This window comes from Notamacropus eugenii, chromosome 5, assembly GCF_028372415.1.
Source record: "Notamacropus eugenii isolate mMacEug1 chromosome 5, mMacEug1.pri_v2, whole genome shotgun sequence".
Taxonomy (NCBI): Eukaryota; Metazoa; Chordata; class Mammalia; order Diprotodontia; family Macropodidae; genus Notamacropus; species Notamacropus eugenii.
The window spans coordinates 126,797,961-126,822,461 of NC_092876.1; the positions used below are offsets into that span (position 1 = coordinate 126,797,961).

General features: G+C 37.3%; 1 protein-coding gene across 5 annotated transcripts in view; it reads right to left on the reverse strand.

Annotated features, from left to right (window-relative positions):
* ACER3 (alkaline ceramidase 3) overlaps positions 1-24,501 on the reverse strand; it is a 184,555-nt gene that overhangs the window by 53,616 nt on the left and 106,438 nt on the right. For 2 of the 5 annotated variants that reach the window (XM_072610777.1, XM_072610779.1), the window contains 2 exons: positions 22,651-22,761; positions 3,116-3,168 (listed from right to left, as the gene is read on the reverse strand). In XM_072610777.1, coding sequence (XP_072466878.1) covers positions 3,116-3,168; positions 22,651-22,761 — 164 coding nt within the window. Of the gene's footprint in view, positions 1-3,115; positions 3,169-22,650; positions 22,762-23,351; positions 23,442-24,501 lie in introns of all 5 variants that reach the window. The other 3 variants (XM_072610778.1, XM_072610782.1, XM_072610781.1) reach the window with 3 other exon arrangements.

Here is a 24,501-nt window from a genome sequence, read left to right on the forward strand (position 1 = left end):
ATATAAGATTACATTCTTTGATTATGAAAAAAGTACTTGATTTAGTAACACAATATGCTGATTTAAATAAGGCTATTTTCTAACAATGTATCTCTATCCATATATTTCAAAAAATTCTTCAAGATTCCCTGAAAAACACAACAGAAATAACTCTTTTCAATGACCCTCTGATCTTAAATGTAAGGTGAAAAATAAAAGAGAGATGTATGTTCTCCATGTTTTTTTTCATCTTTGTGGCAAACACTACAAAGAGATGGAAGAGACCCTGTTAAGAGACCAAGTTGAAGAGGGTTTATTCTGTGGATAGTGAGGTTCTCCAGATGTTCCCATTTGTAGATGACATTATGCTAGTTGCACTATATCACAAAAACATAGCACACCATCCTGGAAGACATCTAGAAGCATTTAAAAAAAGGCTAGCTGATCATCCCCATAAGAAAGTCCAAATGGATGAAGAATATCAATTGCCTGGATTATCACATGCATTTGGAAAGAAATCTGTAAAGTTTGTCCATCAATAAAGCATACCTAGGACACATAGTACTCATGAATTTAAGTTAAGCTGGGCTCAGAGTTGAATAGGATGTGATGAGTAGACTGGAATGTCTTTGGGAAATTGCTCTAAGTTTCCCACAGAAATAAAAGGCCTATCTGAATATTTAAGAACATAATAGGATTTCTAGTTCACCTTGTTTGTTCCCATTTCTGTACATCTATGTACTGATATCTGAGGCCCTGAGTCTTATTATTAATTCCTTTCAGATTCCATCATCTGTGAATTACTGGGCATCTCTATGGCAATTTTTCTTCTTACATTGTAACTCTTTCTATGGTATCTAGCTTGGTGGATCTGCCATATGCTTTTTTTTTTTTTAAAAACTACTTTTCTCTTTTTCGTTTTGAAAAATAATTAGTAACTAAAATCACTTATGGAGTAAGATGATAAGTATATAAGAGCTGAACTAGTGGGAATTATAGCTAATGTTGTGTGAAATTCATTCCAATCATGTAAATAAAGCATTTAATGAGCTTCTAATAATAACTGCAACAACAGTGACAAAAGTTCACATTTACATAGTATTTCATGGTTAACAAAGTGCCATTTCATTCACAGCAATTCTCTGAGTATAGGTAGCGTATTACTACTATATTACTGACGGAAAAAAAATTATATATTTTTGAACATTTGTAGCTAGGCAGTTAAAAGTGAAGCTCACATTTTGGATGCCGTCAATTCAATAAACATTTATTAAGTGCCTATAATGTGCAAATATGTACGTAGATGAGGAAATGTTAGGTAATTTAAGGAGGGATCAGGGACAACTTCATGCGGAAGATAAGAGTCAAGAAGAGGGAATGTGTATTAAGAGAAATCAATTAGGAAGTTATAATAGTTCAGGTAAAAGGTAAGAAGTCTGAACCATAGTAGTGGCTAGGTAGGTGGAAATAGGGGGATAGATGCAAGAGATGCTGTATCAGTAGAATCAACAGGATTTGGTCATTGTTGGGATATGCAGTGAGGTCAGAGTTAAGGTTAATTATGAAGTTGTATAAATGAGGATAACCAGGAGAATGAAGTGGGAAGTCTGAAGGCAGGAGAGTTCAATAAGGAAAACATGGAATTCTAATTTGGACACTAGGTAAATATGTCCAGCAAACAGTTCATGTTATGGGATAGGAGTTTTTGAGAAAGACTGGGAATAAAAATACAGATTTGGAGTAATTTTTTAATGTTAATGTCAAATGACTTAAGAATTGGCAGCAAGGATAGATTTAGTATTAAGAGGTCCTAGGAGATTGAGGTGATAAGGGAGTGCATTCCAGGCATGAGGGATAGCAAGTCCAACAATATAGAGATAAGAGTTTTGTAGGTGAGAAACAGGGAGAAGACAGGCCTGGCTTAATCATATGGTGCAGGAAAGGAATTAATGGAAAATAAGTCTGAAAAAATAAGTTGGGGCCAGCTTGCAAAGGATTTTAAAAGTCAAACCGCGGGTTTATTGGACACTACATACATACACATGTGTGTGTGTATGTATGTATGTATTCCATAGGCATAAAAGTGAGCCATCGGAGTTTACTGAGTTGCTGTTTGTCCTTTGTTCTTGAAGAGGACCATGACATTGTGAAAGTGATGTCATGACTTTCAAATGAACTGGCTTTAAGTGAGGGAAGGCTGTGCAAAGTCAACAGCTGTAGATGGCCCAGGATGCAGTGGGAGACCTTGGATTTTTTAACCTAAGGTCTTTCCCAACTCTCAAGTTTGTCTGAGGCAATAATGCCCATTCAGTGACTAAGGCTAGGGAAGAAATTAGGCAAAGGATGGCCTCCTTTACCTAGTCAAAAAAATTAATTTGGGAGGGGAAGACTCTCAGGATTTCTGGCCAAAATAGAAACAAGTGCTATTTAGTGACAGATCCATGCTTAAGGAAAATCACTTTGGCAGCTGTGTGTGGCCAGAGGGGCCTTGGAACGTAAAAAGTAAGAACATGATGGAACCTAACAATACAGAATGTCAGAAATGGGTAAGCCTTTAGAACTTAAAACATAGAATGCCAGAATTGGAAAGAACCTTGGACTCAACCTCAATCAGAAAGCATTTCTCCTACTATGTGATAGGCACTGAGGCTAGGTACTGAGGAAACAAAGAAAAAAGTGACAACAGCCCCCAGTTTTAAGGAGTTTGTAGTCTAGTTGGGGGTGACAACATGTATGCATTTATAGGTATATACAAATTAGATACAAAGTGATCTAGATCTAGTTCAAACTGCACCCCATCCCCACCAATTTTACAGACAGGGAAATTAAGGCCCAGAGAGGAGAAGTGACAAGATATCTTTCTGATTCCCAGCCTAGGACATTAACACACAATGCCACCACAAACTGATTTGTGGAATTATGTAAGTATGGCCCCAATTTGCTCTTCACAGACTCCGTCAGTCTCATTTCTTCCAGATATATGAATTTCCAAATAGATTGGCAAATTTAGGGTAGGGGTGGAGGATGCAACAAAGGGAGAGAGTGTGAAGGTGCATTTCTTTGGCTTTCCCAGCACTCACCACTGCTATGCATTAGGAAAATACATGCCTGTTCAGACCTAGTTGGTGTTACTGACCTGCATTTCATACTGCAGAGTCATATGGAAGCACCACGATCCCAATCCTACCACTGAAATTGAAACAAAGAAAAACAACAATTAGCATAAAATTTGGGTTGGAGGAGAAGAGGATGCAGAGGGACTTGGGAGCAAAGCAAGACAACATTATCAGTGTTAGCTATTTTCAAAGAAAACAAATTTCAGGAAGAATGTGAATTTTCTGATGTAATTAATAATGCACTAATGGAATTTTTGCAAACAAAATACTCCTATCAGTTAAAACTTGCTGGTTAAGTTGTGTCCCTGGGTAAGTCCTAGTATAGAGGAGACCAGGTTGTATGAGCAGAACCACTGGAGAAACAGTTTTGACTTTTTTGACATGATGAGATATTTCAGCCGGTTTATAAACCATACAATAAACTTTTATCTTCAATGATTTGAAGTGGGATGATTGGTATGTATTCTAACTGAAGAAATCAGGAAGTGGACTGTTAGTATACTGATTTAACTGTAGAATGAAAGAAATATGTTGGTGTATTTTTTCCACTTACAGAAATAAAGAAATGGGACTAGTGTCTTGTCTTAACTGGAGAATAAGGAAGAGGGACAGTTAGTATCAATGAATTTCAGAAGAGTGGATCAGTGTCCAAAGAAGTGGAATGGCTTAGATTTTTTTCAACCAGAGAATGAAGAAAATGGAATGACAAGAAGATGATTTCAACTGAAAAAACTACAAAGAGAGATGAAAGATGTTTGGTGCATATTTTCAATGGAAGAAGTAAAGAAGTTTTTATGACATTCAAAAGTAGAAGATGTACAAATTAAGAAAAAAAGAAAAGATGGATCTGGGCCACCCTGAAGGGAAAGGAATGAGACCTTATGTCCTCGTTATACATTGCTTCTTCACTTCTGCCAAATTTTTTCAATAGCTATTGAATTTAGAAGCTGCAATCCCTTTTAATTTGAAACACATGTAAAGTACTGTGCCCATTATAAGGAATATCTGGAGCACAAATCCCTGTCAGCTCTTTCAATGGTCAGGGGGAAACTGCAAATCAAATACAAACTTGACAAAGTTAGAGAGTATAGAAATTAACCGCTAATTACATATACATCCCAACATATATTTTGCCATGAATTCCAATCCTGCATTTCCATGGCCTGCTGGGCAACTCCATCTAAATGTCCCACAAGCACTTTAAACTTAACATCTAAAATTGATCATTACCCTTCCTCCAAAATCTGCTTCTCCCTGTCATCTGCCTGTTTCTGTTAATGGTTCCACCTATATGTTCTCACTCATTAAGGTTGAAATCTCCCTAAACCCTCCCCTAGCACCAGTTTCCCCTCTACCTCTGTCACCTTCTGAGCTGAGGACTTCATGTCAAAAATCCAAAAAAGTGAGGTCATTAGCCAAGAACTTTTGACTTCTAACACTTAGATGTCTTCTCCCACCATTCCCTCCTTCATATCTGTCTCATGTGATGCAGTGGCCCTTCCCCTTTCCAAAGTAACCACCTTGACATGTATCCTTGATCACATCCCTTCTCATCTTGTTCATAGATTGACTCCACTGTAATCTATTCTCTCTATAATCTTTAATCTTTCCCTTTCTACTGGTTCCTTCTCCACTGCCTAACATGGGAGTATGTCTCTCCTTTAAAAAACTCACTTGATCTGACCATACCTGCTAGCTATCATCCTATAATTTTTCTCCCCTTCTCAGTTAATCTCTTTTTTAATAGTATTTTTCCAATTACATGTAAAGATAATTTTCTTATTTTATTTTATTAATTTTATTTGTTTTCAGTGTTCTACAATCACTACCATATAACTTATATTATTTTTTCCCCTCCCTCCCCCCTCCCTCCCTGAGACAGCATACAATTTTAGATAGGTTCTATACACACATTCCTATTAAATACATTTTCACTATAGTCATGTTGTGTAGAAGAATTAAAATGAATGGGAGAAATCATATAACAAACCAAAATGTAATACAAAAGAAAACGATCTGCCACATTCTGTGATTTAATTCCAAAGTTCTTTCTCTGGGTATAGAAGACATTTTGCTTTAAAAGACCATTGGGAATTTTTTTAAGTCCTTGCACTGCAATGAAGTTCCAAGTCTACTAGAAAAAACTTCTGCACACTATAGTCGTTGCTGTGCACAAAGTTCTCCTGGTTCTGCTCTTTTCACTCAGCATCAGATCATATAAGTCTTTCCAGGCCTCTCTGAAATCTTTCTGTCCATCATTTCTTTTAGCACAATAGTATTCCATTACATTCATATACCATAATTTATTCAGCCATTCCCTAATTAATGGGCATCCCCTTGATTCCAGTTTTTGGCCACCACAAAGAGAGCTGCTATAAATATTTTTGTAAATGTGAGATCCTTTCTCATTTTTATGATCTCTTGGGAATACAATCCTAGAAGCAGTATTGCTGGGTCAAAGGGTATGAACATTTTTGTAGCCTTTTGGGCATAGTTCCAAATTGCTCTCCAGAATGGTTGGATCAGCTCACAGCTCCACCAACAATGAATTAGTGTTCCAACTCTCCCTCATCTTCTCCAACACTTATCATCTTCCTGTTCTGTCATGTTATCCAATCTGATAGGTATGATATGGTATCTCAGAGTCGTTTTGATTTGCATCTCTCTAATCAATAGTGATTTAGAGAATTTTTTCATATGATTATAGATACCTTAATTTCTTCCTTTGAAAACTCTCTGTTCATATCCTTTGACCATTTATCAATTGGGGAATGACTTGTATTCTTCTACATTTGACTCAGTTCTCTATATAGTTTAGAAAAGAGGCCTTTATCACAGATACTAGTTGCAAAAATTCTTTCCCAGTTTTCTGCTTCTCTCCTAATCCTGGTTGCATTGGATTTGGCTGTGCAAAAACTTTTCAGTTTTATGTAATCAAAATTATCCGTTTTGCACTTCATAATGCTTTCCATCTATAAAGACAATTTTCAACATTCATTTTTTTTGAAAGATTTTAAGTTTCAAATTTTTCTTCCTCCCTTCTCCTCCCTTTTCCCAAGATGGGAAGCAATCTGATATAGGCTATACATATGTACAATAATATAAAACATTTCCACATTAGTCATGTTGCAAAAGAAGAAACAGAACAAAAGGAAAAACCACCAAAAAAAAGGGAAAAAGTATACTTCGATCTGCCTTCAGACTCCATCAGTTCTTTGTCTGGATGTGAGTAGTATCTCAGTTAATCTCCTTGAGAAAACCATCTTACCAGATACCTCCACTCCCTCTCCTTTCATGAAATTCTTTTTAAATAATTCAATTTCATTTTATTTACAGGTCCAAATTATTTTCCTTTCCCTTCTTCCTCCCCCTCCCCCTTCCACTCATTGAGAAGGCAAGAAAAATAAAACCCATTACAAATATTTATAGACATGCAAAACAAATTTCCACATTATCCAAGTGGGAAAAAAAACCAGAAAGAAATAGAAGAAAATATGCTTTAATTTGCATTATGAGTCCATCAGTTCTCTTTCTGGAGGTAGATAACATGTTTCATAATTAGTCCTTTCAAATTACAGTTGGTCAGTGAGCGGATAAGTTACTACTAATTCTTTCAAAGTTGATTATTTTCACAATATTGCTGTTACTACATAAATTATTCTACTGGTTCTGCTCCTTTCACTTTGCATCAGTTCATACAAGTCCTCTCAACTTTTTCTGAAACTATGTCCTTTATAGTTGCTTATAGCACAATGATATTCCATCATGTTAACTTACCATAACTTGTTTAGCTATTTCCCAATTGATGAGCATCCCCTGAGTTTCAATTCTTGACTACTACAAAAAAGATTTACCATAAATATTTTTGCATATCCAGGCCCTTTTCCTCTTTCTTTGATTTCTTTGGGGCTATAGACCTAGTAGCAGGATCACTGGGTAAAAGGGTATATATAGCTTAATAGCTGTTTGAACAGAGTTCCAAATTGCTGTCTAGAATGGTTAAACTACTTCACAACTCCACCAACAATACATTAGCGTACCTATTTTCCTGCATACCCTCCAGCACTTGTCATTTTCTTTTTTTTGTTATTTTAGGCAATCTGATAGGTGTGAGATGTTTCCTCAGAATTGCTTTAATTTTCTCTATTGGTGATTTACAGCACTTGTCATCTCACTTATTTCTTCCTCTGAAAACTTTCTATTCATATTCATTGACCATTTATCAACTGGGGAATAGTTTTTACTTTTTCTTGTAAATCTGACTCTGTTTCCTATATATTTTAGAAATGAGATCTTTATCAGAGGAATTTGTGGCAAAAATTTTTTTTAAATTCAATTTCCTGTTTTTCTTCTAAGTTTAGCTATACTGGTTTTGCTTGTAGAAACTTTTTTATCTTATATAATCAAAACAATCCATTTTACTTCCTGTGACCCTCTCTTTTTGTTTAGTCATGAACTCTTCCTCTTCTTCCATTCATAGATCTGACAGGTAATTTCTTCCATGCTCCACTAATGTGCTTATGGTATCAACCTTTGTATCTAAATCATGTACCCATTTTGGGTTTATCTTAGTACACTGTGGAGATGCTGATCTATGCCTAGTTTCAGCCAGAATACTTTTGAAATCTGTCAAATTTATTTGTATCTGTTAAATATTGAGATCTCTCACTAATAGTTGAGTTCTTTGAGTTTATCAAACACTGTGCTACTCTGATAACTTGCTTTTGTAAACTGTGTACCTAATCTGAGATAGGATATTGCTAGTCTCCTTTCTTTACTATTTTTCCCCACTAATTCCCTTAATATTCTAATCTTTTGTTCTTCTGGATGAATTTTGTTATGATTTTTTCTAGCTGTATAAAGCATATTTGTAATTTGATTGGTATGGTACCGAGTAACTAAATTAATTTAGGTAATATTTATTATTTTTATTATATTGGCTTGGCCTTCTCATGATATTTCTCTATTTAATATCTTTGTTTCTATGAAGAGTGTTTTGCAATTATGTTCATATAATTCCCTATGTCTGCCTTGATAGGCAGACTCTCAATTATTTTATACTACCTGTAGTTATTTTAAATGGAATTTTCCTATGTCTTCCTGCTGGGTTTTGTTGTTAATATACAGAAATGCTGATTACTTCTGTGGGTTTATTTTATAACCTGCAATGCTGAAATTTGACTCTCTAGAGTTCTCTAAGTAAACTTGTATCATCTACACAGAGTGGTATTATTTCCTCAAAGCCTATGCTCATTCCTTTAATATTTTTTCTTATCTTATTGCTATAGAAAACATTTCTAGTACAATACTTAATAGAAATGGAGAGAATGGATACCTTCAATTTACCCCCCTAGTCTTACTGGAAAGACTTCTAACATCCCCATTGCAAATAATGCCTGAGTTTGGCTTTAGATAGGAACTAAAAAACCATTCAAGGAAAGCTCTATTTATTACTGTGCTTCTTAGTGTTTTTAATAGGAATAGGTATTATATTTTGTCAAAAGCTTTTTTCTGCATCTATTGAAATAATCCTATGATTTTTCATGTTTTTAATTGTCAGCATGGCCAATTATGCTTCTAATTTTCTTAATGTGTTCGAACTAGCTGTCTGAGATCATGATTCTCCTACCTTTTTTTTCTTTTAACTTCAGCTGAAGCATCATACATTCTGCTCTATGTACAGCTTTCTGCTTTAAGTGTGTTTCTTGTTGTTATTTGCTGAATTCCTATTGCTAATCCATTCTACTATCTTCTTCCATTTTATGGGAGAGTTCTTCCCATTCACATACAGTTGATTGTTAACTGTATTTTCCTACATTTTATTCACTATACTTCTCATTCTCTTTTTCACAATGTCTCCTCTTTAAGAGTATATTTTGCTTCTAATCACTGCTTCTCTTAATCTACCTTCCTTTTATTCTCACCTTACCCTTATCCCTCCCACTTCCCTGTTAGTTAAGACAAATTTCTATACTCAACTGTGTGTATGTATATATTTTTCCCTCCTTGAACTAGTTCAGATGAGAGTGAGGGTCAAGTGTTGACCATTCCCCCTGCCCATTGTCTCTTCTTATGTATAAATTCTTCCTTGTGTAGCACATTTCTGTGAGATAATTTTCTCCATTCTTCCTTAACTTTCCCCCTACTCTCAGTGAATTCTTCCCCACCCATTCTATTATTCTCTGATCATTCAACCATAACAGAACCATACTCAGGCCTTCTGTTTAGATTCTCCCTCAGAACCATTGTAATGATAAAGTTCTGAAGGGTTACATGCATATCCCCATACAATAATATAAATAATTTAACTTTTTTTTAGACCCTTATGATTCCTTACTCACATTTACCTTTTTATGGATCTCTTGAGTCCTATGTTTCAATGTCAAATTTTCAATTCACCTCTGGTCCTTTAATCAGACAAGCTTGAAAGTCCTCTAATTAAAAATTCATTTTCCTTCCTAACCTTCTGGGTAGGTTATTCTTTATTATATTCCTAGATCCTTTGCCTTTGGGAATATCATTCCAAGCCCTCTGTTCCTTTATTGTGTTATCTATTAAAACTTGTGTGGTCCTTACTGTGACTTCACAGTACTTTTAATACTTTTTGGCTCCATGCAGTATTTTCTCTTTGACCTGAGACCTCTGGATTTTATGACATTCCTGGGAACTTTCATTTTGTGATTTCTTTCAGGAGGTGACTAGGAGATTCTTTCAATTTCAAAGTTCCTTTAGTTTTAAGATATCTGTGAAGTTTTCCTTTATAATTTCTTAAAACAGGTTATCTGTGCTCTCTTCTTGTTCATGGCTTTCAAGCTAGTCCAATGATTCTTAAATTATCTCTGAAACTATTCTCCAGGTCAGTTGTTTTTCCTATCTGATATTCCATATTTTCCTCTATTTTAAAGTCTTTTGACTTTGTTTTATTATTTCTTAATGTCTCATGGAGTCATTAACTTTCATTTGGGCAATTCTAATTTTTAAGATGCTATTTTATCCAGTGCGGTTTTATACTTCTTTTACCAAGCTGTTAATTTTTTTCCCAATAACTTTCTTGGATAGCTGTCAATTCTTTCCTCATTTTTACTCTACCATTCTTATTTAGTCTAAAATTTCTTTTTGCTGTTTTTTCTCTTTCTTTAGCTCTTGCTTTAACTCTTTTAGGAGTTATTATTGGACTTGTGTCTAATCTGCATTTTTCTTTGAGGCTTTGCTTGATACTTCAAGTGTTTGTTTTCTGTGTCGTGAGCTTCCCTATCATCATTGTAGTTTTTTATTGTTGGGTTCTTTTGCTTGCTTGTTTGTTCATACAATCTATTTAATGATTTTAACTTAGGATTTCATGTTAATGTTGGACTCTGCTCACTTCTGGGAAGGAGTAGTGTTTGACATGCACATCTGTGAGTGCAAAGCTCAGTTTGAGGGCCTGCAAGTTTTCAGTACTTCCAAAGTGGTGTGATTCAGGGAGATGTCTATTTACTGTCCTTCTGAGATTTGGAAATTTCTGACCCAGGTCTGAGACTGTTGGCTTGTGTATAGTTGAGTTTCAGTTGCTAAACTCAGTCTATGTTAGTCCAAATGTTTTCTTCATCTAGCATGATTTCTGGATTCTGGAGGTGATGTTAGTCCAGAGGGAGATTCTGCAGGTTCAGAGTGACCGAACTTCTGGATACCCTCTGGTCTTCGTCTCTCATCATGGTTTTTCCACTCCAGGATTCTATGCTGAGCTAGGTGGCACAGTGGATAGTGCCCTGGGTGGGGAGTTGGGAAGACTTGTCTTCATGAGTTCAAATTCAGCTTCAGATATTTATTAGCTGTGTGACCATGGACAAGTCATTAATCATGTTTGCCTCAGTTTCTTCACCTGTAAAATGAACTGGAGAAGGAAATGGAAAACCACTCTAGTGTCTTGGCTAAAAAATAGCAAATGGGGTTGTGAAGAAAAGGACATGACTGAACAACAAAAAAATTTAGAACTGAGTCAACTAAACCAGAACAAAAAAGGTTAGATCCGAGTCACTGCTCTGCTCCTGGGCTTTGAGCCACAAAGCTCAGTTTCTGCAATTTGGTTTGTGCTCAGTATTCAGGTAGGGTCGAGACTGCTCTTCTCTGCCCTAGCTCTGTGACCCAGAATGGATGATAGAGCTGCGAGAAGGCATCAATTCTTGGCCCCAGTACTAGTTCAGGGGTCTCCTGGGCTCTCTTTCTGCCCTGGTGTTTCCTGTCCTCGTGCTCTATCTAGGCTCCCTTTCAGTCTCTGGGTTCTGGGATGCTATTGGTCTGCTGCCACTGCCACTGAACTGCACTCCTGGCCAGCCCCCACCCCAGTCTCTTTTTGTCTTCCTAAGCTGCCCTGGGTTGGAGAAATGATTCACTGTGATTTTTTGTTGTCTTTACTATTCAGAATTCATTCTAGCATGATTTCTGGATTCTGGAGGTGATGTTGGGAAAGCTAGGGAATAATATTCCCTTTTACTCTGCATCCCTCTCGTTACATTTTAAACCCTGAATATGCAATCTAGCTTCCAACTGATCTTATTATTTAAATGAAACTGCTCTCTGAAAGTTACCAATGATTTCTTAACTGCAAGATCTAATAGCCTTTTCTCAGTTCACATCATTCTTGGCTCAGCTACACCTTTTTGGCACTGCTGCTCATAAACTTCTCCTAAATACTTTCTTCTCTCTAAGTTTTCATTATGTTATTTTCTTCTGTTTCTACTCCTACCTGTCTGTCCACTCCTTCTCAATCTCCTTTGCTGGATCCTCCTCCAGGTGACATCTACTAACCATGTGGCATCTCCCAGAGCTTTGTCCTGAGTCCTCTTCTTTCCCTTTATACTTTTTCACTTGGTGATCTCATTAGCTCCTATGGGTCCATCTCTATTTCCCAGATTTATAAATACAGTCTGAGTCTTAGTCCCACAACAACAAGTGCCTCTTAAACATCTCAAATTGGATGTCCTGTAGGCATTTCAAACTCAACATATCCAAAACAGAGCTCATTTACTCCCCCAAATCTTGCTCTTTTCTCAACTTTCCTATTACTATTTTCATCACCATTTTTCTAGGCATTCAGTTAGTTAGTATCCTTGACTCTCCCCTCACATCTATTCCACATATCCAAACTGCTGCCAAATATTGTCAATTTACCCACATAAAATCTCTCCTATATATGTTCCCTTCTCTTTATTCAGTCACCATGCTTTCCCATTTAAAGTTTTCTTATTTTTATTTTCTATTTCTGTCAGTCAGGAGATAACAGTTTATTGAAATTCTGAACCTGCCACTAACTAGTTAATTGACCTCCCTGAGCCTGAGTTTTCCCATTTGCAAAACAAGGCGGTTAGCCTTGGCATGTCTCTAAGTTATCTTTCACGTAGACAATCTATGATCTAACATCCATTTTTGGGGGCTTACATATTTTATGATATATCATAGTGCTGACATTCTCTGAGTAAATGAAATATTGACTCTTCACTTAATTTTTAAAGTCTAATATACTTTAATCATATCTAATTTTTTTCTTCCAGAATTTGGGCAGTACATCAGCAACTATATCCTAATGTGGTGAGGCTTATAATACCTGCCCTTTGAACCAGCAGGCTATAGGGGGTGAGGAGGAGGTATGTGGGAGGTGGGGGAAAAAAGAAAAAGAATTTTGATATTTTAGCAATCTGCTAAAACTGGAGTGAGAAACTGTTTCTAGATACATGAAATGTGAGAAAGAAAATCAAGTGCAACAGAAAAATAAAGAAATGAAAAGTCATTACATTTATCAGGCTGGTGTCTTGCAGAAATTGGTATGTTTCAATGATAAGGAAATCTTTCATTCTGTCCAGTAAACAAGTAATTTTTTTATGAAACGTACCACATAAATAGCGACTGAGAAATCCCACCAAAGTCAATTAGGTCAGTATGACTCATTTTAATAAAGACGAACTTATTTATGCATCTTGTGATAAAAACAAAGCTATCATTTAAGAATGAAATACAATCTATCTTCAGAAGATTTTTAACATTTTAAAAAACATTTAAGCAATCACAGTTTACATTTAGACTTCTATGGTTTATAAATGTTAACTAGAATGTCTGGACTACTTAGAGGATTCAACAAGTATTATTTGGTAATGACTTTAATTACAGAACGTCACAACTAGAAGAGACCTAAGAATAAAGAATATCAGAGTTGAAAAGGATTTTAGAACACAGAATGTCAGAACTGGAAGGGACCTTAGAGCTTGGAGAGAACTTAGAATATGGAATGTCAGCAGGACTCTAACGAACTCTAAGTACTAACCTTGAAGTATTTGCTTGCTTTATGCATCAGATAACAGAATTAGAGACATAAGGGATCTCAGCGATCCTCAAGTCTCTAGTAGCCTTATTTTACATATGAAGAAACTGAAGCCCAAAGAGGTTAAGGGACTTGCCCAGTGTCACACAGATAATAAAGCAGCAGAGCAAGCATTAAAACTCAGATCTTTACCCAGTGCTCTTTGCAATGAAAAGTGCTGCCTCAGTATTTCAAGACTAAATGTCCCTCATCAAGTTCCAATCACATCACATTTAACCTATCTAAAAGAACGCTTTGTCTCCAAATGAATTGTGTATCTTGATATTTTTAATGATTAATCAGTATTCTGTTAATCCCCAATAAGCTCACTGCTCTCTACCTGTTACTGCTTCCACCTCATCTATCCAGGCTCTTCCATGACACTGCTCAGTCATTTCTTTTTTTTAATTTAATTTTTCATTTTTAACGCAGTTTATAACAGATAAAAGAATTCAAACTTTTGGTCAGTTGATACTTCTTTTTAAAGCATTTACAATATGGACCCCAAAAGAATTTTTTTTAAACATTAACCAACTGAGACACAAATAATATTTATGTTTGCTAACTTCACAAGCTCTTGACCTAATTGTCTCCACAGTATTACTAAGAATTAAAGGACCCTAACTTATTGTTTTTGGTCTAAAGTCCTAAGACTAGTAGCTTAACTTTAGACTTAACCTCAGATGTTTCCCTAGCAATAATCTATAATTTAATAGATGTGGTATTAAGCTTACAAACATTTTGACTATAAGAAATTGCCACCAAGAGTAGGCACATTGCAGGGAAACAATATCTCCCCATCTTCATGTCAATTCCAAGCAGGAGTAGATTGTCAACTTGCATTCGGTCAGGCTTAAAGTCTGCCAGGTGTCAATGGGGAAACTGAGTCAGGTGAATCCTACCTCAACCCAGGCTGAACAGCCGCTCTCCCACCCTTCCCATGAGATCACCATTTGCAGTTCATACCAGAATCTCACAGGCATAATGGCAACATGGCTTGGAGGCTCAGACCGCCTTTCCTGCTATCCATATCTGGAGTTAGACTCAGAAGAACAGTCACTTAATAGTGCCATAGCATCTAAAAATAGCAATTTCCAATAACCAGGTTTCAAATATGATTATAATTTCACTTTGGCTAAGGAACATCTTTTGAGGTAAATCTTAAGTGCCTTACATGTCTTTCTATTCATGTTCTAGTTCCTGATAAAATAGCAATCATAAAATCAAATTTACCATTAAAACCTTAACTTTTCCATCAATGCCGAATTTTACCTGAGGTTACCTTCCTCTAGGAAATTTAGACTAAAATTCTTTTCCCAAAACTAAAGATGTCATTGATTTATTCTCAGTAATTAATTCAGTCAATTGTTCTAATACGAATTGTTTTTACCTCACTTTGTAACATGTCCAATATTTCTCCCCATCACTCCCCTCCCCCTGCTTCCTAATACCTTGCATTCTGATTACTCCTTCCCTCAATGTACCCTCCCTTCTATCACACCCCATCCTTCCTGTATCCCTATCTTTTCTCTTCTCTTATAGGGCAAAATAAATTTCTATACCCCATTACTTGTGTTTCTTATTTCCCAATTATATGAAATAAAAATTCTCAGTATTTGTTGCTAATACTTTGAATTCCAACTTCTCTCCCTCCCCTTCCCCTCCTCAATCCCCCTGAGAAGGCAAGCAATTCAATATGTGTCGTTTTGCAAAAGACTTCCATAATAGTCATATTGTGTAATACTAACTATATTGCCCTCTGCCCTACTCTATCACCCCTTATTTTCCCCCCTTCAACTGACCTTGTCCCTTCTCGAAAGAGTTTATTTCTAGTAACTCCCTTCTCCCATTTGCCCTCTATTCTGTCATTCCCCTCATCCCACTTGTCTCCTCCTCTCCTACTTTCCTGTGGTGTAAGGTAGATTTTCATATCATATTTAGTGAGCATGTTATTCCCTCCTTCAGCCATATGTGGAGAGAGTAGCTTCACTTTTCCCCTCTCCTCTTCTCCCTTTTCTCCTCTATTGAGCAAGATTTTTCTTATCTCTTTTATGAGTTATAGCTTACCCCATTCCATTTCTCCCTTTCTCCTCCTGGTATTTTCCTCCCTCACCCCTTAATTTTTATTTTATTTTATTTTTTTCTGTGGACATCATCTCTGATTCAACACACCCTGTACTCTCTGTCTATATACATGTATGTATGTGTGTATGTATGTACAATCTATCTACCCAAATACTGAGAAAAGATTCAAGAGTTATAAATATTTTCTTTCCATGTAGTAATATAAACAGCTTTAGAAAGTCTTTTCTGATTTTTCTTTCCTGTTTACCTCTTCATGCTTCTCTTGATTCTTGTATTGGAAAGTCAAATTTTCTATACAGATCTGGTCTTTTCCTCAATATGAATGATTGAAAGTCCTATATATCATTGAATGACCATTTATTTCCTTGAAGTATTATACTCAGATTTGCTGAGTAGGTGATTCTTGGTTTCAATCTCAGTTCCTTTGACCTCTGGAATATCCCATTCCAAGCCCTTCAATCCCTTAATGCTGAAGCTGCCAGATCCTGTGTTATCCTGATTGTATTTCCACAATACTCAAATTGTTTCTTGCTAGCTGCTTGCAATATTTTCTCCTTGATCTGGGAACTCTGAAATTTGGCCACAATATTCCTAGGAGTTTCTCTGTTCCAGTCTCTTTCAGGAGGTGATTGGTGGATTCTTTCAATATTTATTTTGCCCTCTGGTTCTAGAATATCAGGGCAGTTTTCCTTGACAATTTCATGGAAGATAATGTCTAGGCTCTTTTTTTGATCATGGCTTTCAGGTAGTCCCATAATTTTTAAATTGCTTCTCCTGGATCTATTTAGCAGGTCAGTTGTTTTTCCAATGAGATGTTTCAAATTATCTTCTATTTTTTCAAACTTTTGGTTTTGTTTTCTAATTGCTTGGTTTATCTCATAGTCATTCATTTCCCTGAACTCAATTCTCTCTTTCAAGGAATTATTTTGTTTGGTGAGCTTTTGAACCTTCTCCTCCATTTGGCTAATTCTGCTTTTTAAAACCTCCTTCTCCTCACTGGCTTTTTGGACCTCTTTTTCCAACTGAGTTAGTCTCTTTTTAAAGCTGTTATTTTCCTTAGTATTTTTTTGGTTCTGCTTTAGTAAGCCGCTAACTTGTTTTTCAAGCTCTTCTATTGCCTGAGCTCAGTTTAAGTTCCCTTTGGAGACAGAGGCTTTGACTTCCTCTGACAGTATGCCTTGTTCTTCCTCATCCAAAAGAATGGGGGAGACACCTGTTCTCCAAGAAAGTAACCTTCCATGGTCTTATTTTTTTTCCCTTTTTTGGGCATTTTCCCAGCCAGTTACTTGACTTCTGAGTTTCTTCTCACCTTCAGTTCTACCAAGTCAGCTCTGGGGGCTGAGATTCAGATGAGCTGCTCTAATCACTCAGGGGCTTTAGGTGGAGGCAGGGTCACTATTCAATGTGAGATTAAGATCAGCTGCTCAGGTGGGGGCAGGGCCACCACACAGGGCTCCCTTCTCTCAGGGGCTTTCTGATGAGACCTTCAACAATGGATGCAGGCTACTGCCTGCCTTGGGAGCCCCCGTCTGCTGCTGCCTCCACTGCTGCCACCTGAGGAGGCCTGAATTATGGGGACACCTTGCTCCCTTCTCGGCCAGCCGAAAAAACCCTCTCACTGACCTTTAGTGCTTGTGGGTTGAGGAATCTGTGCTGTGGCTGGAGATTCTGTCCCTGAAGCCTACTCGGTTCTGCTCCTCCCAGTGCCATGTGGCCAAGACTGGGCTGGGCTCTGCTCTGCATCCAGTGTGACAGACCTTTCCTGTCGGTCTTTCAGGTCACTCTGGGTTAGAAATCTTCTCCACTCTGTTGTTCTGTGGCTTCTCCTGCTCTAGAATTTGTTGAGAGTTCTTCTTTACAGGTATTTTATGGGGTGTGGGGTAAGAGCTAGTGTATGTGTGTCTTTCTACTCTGCCATCTGGGCTCTGCCCCCAGTCATTTCTTGTCTTAAGCATCTTTGATGTCCTTTCCAAATATCTCTTCCTGTTTATAAACTCAATTCTTACTATCCTGAAAAAACATACAAGCTTTCCTTGGCCCTTCTACTCCTTCAAGCTACAACTGTTTTTTCCCCTTCACTGCCAACTAGAAAGACTGATCTAAACTGATTGCTTCTACTTCCTTGTTACCTATCCATTCTTCAGCTCCTTACAATCTGTTGAATTCCCACTGCTCTTCTGAAATAGTTTATCCTACAGTCACTTGTAATCTTATCACTAACATCAGTGACCTTTTATTTTTTTCTGTTTGCTTTCTCAAAATAATAATAAAAAAGGTTAAAATTGTTTTTATATGTAATTTGGAAAATAGAATATTAAAATTTTTTTTTTAATATTCACCATGTACAGTATCTTCCTGGTTTTGCTCACTTCACTTTGCATGAGTTCAAAAAATCTCTCTGCTTTTCTGAAACCTAGTCCCCCTATCCTGTCATTTCTTAACATACAATAGCATTCTATCACAATCATATACTAGAACTTGGTTCAGCTACTCCCCCACTGATGGGCACTACCTTGATTTCCAATTCTTTGCCATCACAAAAAGAGCTGATATAAATATTTTTATACGAACAGTTCCTTTTCCATTTTCTTTGATCTCTTTGGGATACAGACTTAGTAGTTGTATTGCTGGATCAAAGGGTACACATAGTTTTATAGCTCTTTGGGCATAGTTCCAACTTATTCTCCAGAATGACTGGACTAGTTTACAGTTCCACCAACAATGCATCAGTATGCCTATTTTTCCAGATCCCTTTCCCCAGGATTCTTAAGAGCTTTTGACCACTTCGGGACTTAGTCTGCAGTATTTAGTCAGTGATATTATCTATCCTTTCTCTGAACCAGGACTGAATATCATGCTAACAGTGGAAGGAACTAGGAATGTTTAGCCTGGAGGAAGGAAAAGTCTTGGGGGACAACAAAAGCACTGTCTTCACGTGTCTGAAGGGCTATCATATAGGATAGGAATTAGATTTATTCTTTTTGGCTCCAGCTGGAATCTACAAAGAGGTAAATTTTAGCTTGATATGAGAAAAAAATTTCCTAGTAATTAAAGCTCTACAAAAGTGAATCGGAGGCCACTGGACATGTACAAGCTACATGACCACCTATAAGACATGTTACAGAGGAGATTTTTGTTCAAGTATGAGTCAAAATAGAAAGCTCTAAAAGTTTCTTTCACCAGTGAGATTCTGTGACCAAGTGATCTATCCCTAAGATCCTTGGGAGTTCCATAGTTTTCCGATTATTTCTCCTTATGTTTTCCTCAGGTGCTGAATGAGTGAACTGTTGTTCATTGATGCAATGTCTAGTGGTCAGAATTAGATAAAAAAGGAAATAAGTAAGTTAGGAAGCTTCACAAACTATTTCAGAAGGCCCTTCTCACCATGGCACATTAATTTTATTTTTCTTTCATTATTAATAGTAATTGCATCAATTTAAAAGGTTTTTAGTTTTTTATGCTCTGAACTAAAGCTTCTTCAACACCTTTTGTGGATAGAAGGGCATAGCATATTGAGATAATTTCTGATTAGTCTTACGTTAGTCTGATTCAGTCAAGACAATATTTGACTATAGTACCACCATACTGAAATTAATCAATTAAAGTTCCTCCGTTTAAAGAATTTCCAATGGTCCCTTTGTTCAGGAAATTACTCTCTTTGTTCTTTTACCCCTTCAGTGTCTTCTCACTTTGGTTTTGAATTGTGAATAGGTATCAAATTTTTTCCTATTTTCTTTACCTTTTTAATTTATTTCATCTATTTTATAATTTAGTTTATTTTCCTAGTTGTCAGTTTCACTTATCCACTAAAGGGATGTTGGAGCTGGAGTTTAGAAATGACCATTGATTATACAATTTCAAATTTGGAAGGGACTCTAGATCAAAGAAAACTGGAACACAGAAAGAATAAAAAATTTTAGAAGAGGAAGGGGCATTAGGGATAACCTAATCCAATTCCTAATTTTTACAGAGGATTGATCCAGAGAGAGGAAGTCACACACATTTATGTGATGGCATAGCAGAGACGAGAGTCTAAGCCTTTGACTTTCATGTCCCTTGGGGAAAATATAGGGCTCCTTATTCAAAACAAGCCTTCAAAGCCTTCAAAAGAAGTCCCAGAATGTCTTTTTTAGTTTATTCCTACATTAAGACCATGCCTGCAAAGAACCACTTACATGACTTTGGGGTTGTTCATCCAAACTATACTCAATAAAATGCTAGTGAATGTTGCTGTTGACCTTGTTATCTCAGAGGGAAGGCATTAAGATTAAGGAGAATTAGGAAAGACTTTTTCTAGAAGGTGAGACTTTAGCCAAGACAGGAAGCCAGACAAGCCAAGATGCAGGACACTGGAGGCATGGGAGACTCCCTTGGGAGTCAAGAGATGGACCATCAGTCAACTGAGACCAGTGTCATTGGATTATATAGTGTATGGAGTAGGGTCTAAGAAGACTGGAAAGGTAAGAAGAGGTCAGGTTATGAAAGGCTTTGAAAGTCAAAAAGGATTTTATATTTGATCCTGAAGGTAAGAAGGAACCACTGGAATTTACTGAAGAAGGGGGTCATATGTCAGACCTGCATTTTCAGAAGATCAATCTGATAGCTGAGTAGAAAATGGATTGGAGTTGGAAAAGGACTTGTGGCAGGGATACCAACTAGCAAGCCACTGCAACATTCAAGGCCTGGGGTGATCATGTCCTACCCCAGGGTGGTGGCAGTGTCAGAGGAAAAAAAGTGGTCATATTTTAAAGATATTACACTGGTAGAAATGACAAGATTTGATCACTGACTGGATATGGGGGGAGGTAAGAGAGAGAATGAGGAGTAGAAGATTATATCTTCTGCGTGACTGGGAGGATACTGGTACCTTGGGTGTTAGAGGAAAGTTAGAAAGTGGGGAGGGTTTTGGGGGGAAGATACTAAGTCATTTTAAGATGTTTAAGATATCTAAAAGGAGCCCCATATTTTCCCCTAAGGGCTTGAAAGTCAAGAGATAAGAGATTGGAGGACAGGAGAGTAACTAGGAAAAGACAAGAAGATCTGAGAATCATCTGCATAGAGTTAATTAAACCATGGAAGCTAATGGAATAACTAAGTGAAATGGTATAGAGGAAAAAGAGAAGAAGGTCCAGCATAGTGCTGTATTAGCAGGAATGACATGAAGATCCATCAAAGGAGACAGTGAAGGGGTGGACAGATAGGCAGAAGGATAACCAAGAAAGAGCAATGTCATGAAAACTTAGAAGAGAGTATATCAAGGAGAAGAGTGTGATCAAAAATGTCAAAGGCTGGAGAGGTCAAGAAGAATGAGGAATGAGAAAAGTCTTTTAGATTTGGCAATTAAGAGATCATTAGTAATTAAGGAGAGAGTAATTTGGGTTGAATAATGAGATCAGAAGCCATGCTGCAGAAAGCTGAGAGTAAGAGGAAAGGTCATGGAGACACCTATTGTAGATGGCCGTCTCAATGACTTTTGCCAGCAAAGGGAAGAGAGACAAAGGATGAAAGATTAAACGGGAATCTTTTGGGGATGGGAACACATGGTCATGTTTGTAGGCAGCAGCGAAGCAACCAGTACAAACAAAACATTTCAAGATTAATGAAAGAGTAGGGATTATAGTAAGGGCAATTTTGGGGAGAAAATGAGATGAAATGGGATCACTTGTGCATGCAGAGGAGGGACTGGCTTTGGCAAAGAGAAAGGTTTTCTGTGAAACAGCAGTGAAGAGTGACATAGTGGCAGAAAGAACCTAAGTGTTGGAAGATGGGGGAGAAGAAAGAGATCTCAGTGAATGGCCTCAGTTTTTTTCAGTGAAATATGAATGAGATGGTGGAGAGAGAAAGAACTGTGGTTTGAGGAGGGAGGAAAAGGTTTGATGGACTGTGAGTCTCCTGTCTGAGGAATAGCCTAGCTCAGTTCAAAAAAGGCTCATCACCAGAAGGCTGGCCACCAAACCCAGTAAAGAATTGTTTCTAGTCTAGATGGCCACTTTCTGGAGATGCTGTATGTTGTGGGTTTTTTTTTTTTTGAAACATTGTTATTATTGCAATAGCCTCCTAATTGTTTTCTCTGCCTGAAGTCTCTCCCATACATTCTCCAGAGTCACTGAAATGATATTCCTCAAGCACAGGTCTGACCATGTCTCTTTCCTTCTCAAAAAAGCTCCAGTGACTCCCTATTACATCTAGGATGTAATTTTCCAATCTGGCTCCAGTCTACTTTTCCAGTCTGATAACACACTATTCCCCCTTCCTAGGGTCTAGCCAAACTGGTCTACTTGGAGTGATATTCTCCTTACACATGTCACTCCATCTTCTATCTTCATGTCTTTATGTGCCTGCAATGTACACTCTCATCACTAACACTCCCTTCAAAGGTCAGTTCAAGTGCTATCTTCCATTTAAGATCTTTCTTCAGCCTCCATGCCACCCCCCACGCTCTGTATTTGTGTACCTATTTGTACTTACTAGTATGTGCAAATGTGTTTCCCAGATAGAATGATTTTTGTCACTGTCACTGTCACCCTCAGCAGACAGATCAGTGCCTGGTACATGGCAGGTATATTTTGTTGAATGATGTCCTTGAGAGTCTTCCAGCTCAGAGTATAAGATTATGTGCCTGAACCCAAAAGGATGAAGAGGTAGGAGCTAGGAAAAAATGTTTTGTTGATCCAACTCCTCTGAGATTTTAATTGCCTTGTTTACTTGAGTACAGGCCAGAGTTTCAAAACCGGAATGGTGTTAAGCTATTTGGCAGTGATTGAGGACTTCTCAAGAAGGATTCTATGAATCTGCATAAAGAACCTTCTTTACAGTCTTCTAAACTCATGTTGTGCTGGGTTCAAGGACTGAAGGCCAGAAAAATTTCATTTTGCTACCTTAGAAAGTATCTCAGAATAAAGGTATCCATCTACTTAAAAAAAACAATTACAAACCCCCTAAACCCCCAAAACCAGACCAACCTCACCTAGAAATTCATATCAAGGTTTTCATTTAGGCACATGAAAACATGAAAACGTTAGTTTTTCTTAACAGGTTTCCAATGCCAAAGTGTGAGCATTCACTTTTATAGACAGAAAAACAAAAAGAACATGCCAATGCTGCGGATGACCACTTCATGGGAAGTTCCACCCATACCTGTAATAGCCAAGTAGGAAGCTGTGTACCGCTTTTCCAGTCCATCTCTGACTGTCTGAATGGCACCACAGAGTGGAGGTAGAATCATAATCAGGTTACTCAGTGTGTTCCCTGTGGCAGAAAAAACCAAGAAGAGATGGAGAATGAAAACATAAATAAGATACTGATTCCCTCACCATATGTTTCCTATAGTTCAAGAGGGAAAGGGCTCTTATGGTCACTCCAGCAGTCATCTCAGAAATAAAAGGGGCCTCTCATAGGTCAGCTAGCTCAGTGCTCACCTGAAGCATGAATCCTTTCTGCAAAATCTCTAATAAATGATCACTAACCTATCTGATCTCTGCTTGACAACATCCAACAAGAGAACTCTCTCCTTCACGGTTTTGGTCTGGTCACGTAACTTCACAAACTTAGGGAACTACTGGTATAGAATATCTCTGTACTAATGCAGATTGGCAGTTCATCTGTAATTCTTATCTTAGGGAGTTAAGTGGAGCATTACAAGGGAAAGTGACTTGTCCATGGTTCCCCAGTTGGTAGAGAGATGCAGAACTTGAACCCGGCTTTCCCTGACCCCAAGGCTACTCCCTTTATCTATTCTTCTCTTCTCCACCTCTCTTATCTACCAAGCTGATTTTCAGTCATTTTACAATTCTTTCTAAATCACAGCAATGGCACAGGTGATTCAGTGAAACCCACACCTGAAGCATGACATCTCTTTACCACATCTCTGACAAGCGGTCACGCAGCTTCAGCTTGAATATTTCCAGGGCCTGGGAGTTAAATACCTCCTAAAGGAAGGGAAGGGGAGAGGAACAAGCATTTATGTAGCATTTAATATGTGTGGGCCATTGTGCTAATAAGCACTTGTGTAAATGTCATTTGATCTTTATAACAACCCCACAATGTAGGTGCTGTTATTATCCCCATTTTACAACTGAGAAAGCTGAGGCAATCCAAGGCTAAAGACTTATCCAGGGTCACACAGTTAGCAGGGACTCCATCTGAACTCAGGTCTTTGTCCTCTATCTTCTGCTTTACCAGGTGCTTCATAAGAAAGCCTATCCCATGAAGTTGGAGGCCATCACCTCTTTCTAAGCTGAAATTGACTTTATACAGACATTTCCAAATACAACCCATTTATCAGGTAATAGACTATCATTTTAACGGCAAGAAATGCTGATGTTATACACTATTAAGGACTAAAAAATATTTTGCCAGGAATTTCTTAAAAAGTAAAGGTCAATAATATAACTGCCAGAGTTAGACTTTTTTTTTTGATGGTTATTCAAATAAACTAAGTATAATGGAAGATTCCCTGATTCCGTTACCAACAATTTAAAGAGCTCCTGGTTGAAATAAAGGATTCCACCTGTGTTGCTTTACTAAAGGATTATAAAACACCTAAGGACAGTGTAGTAGAATGGAAAGAGCAAGAGATTTGGACTTAAAGGATCTAGACTCAAATGCCATCTTGGAAATGTTTTAATAGGAAGGAAAAGTCCATCATAACTTGAATTGTGTATTTTTAAAACATTTTATCCATTACTGATCTGATCCTCTGAAATTCACTTCATGTGTAAATTTGACAGTTATTAAGCATCTGCTATTTACAAAACACCTACTATACCATATAATAAGGGGTATGCAAAGCTACATAAGATGCTAAGATTCACTCCTTGACCTTCGTGAGCTCAACATTTGGTGCATGATGTACTGTAAGAAATGATAAGCAAGTTGATTTTAGAAAAACATGGAAAGACTTGCATGAAATAATGAGGAGTGAAATGAGCAGAACCAAGAGAAAAGTTGCACAGAGTAATAGCAATGTTGTTCAAAGAAAAACTGAGA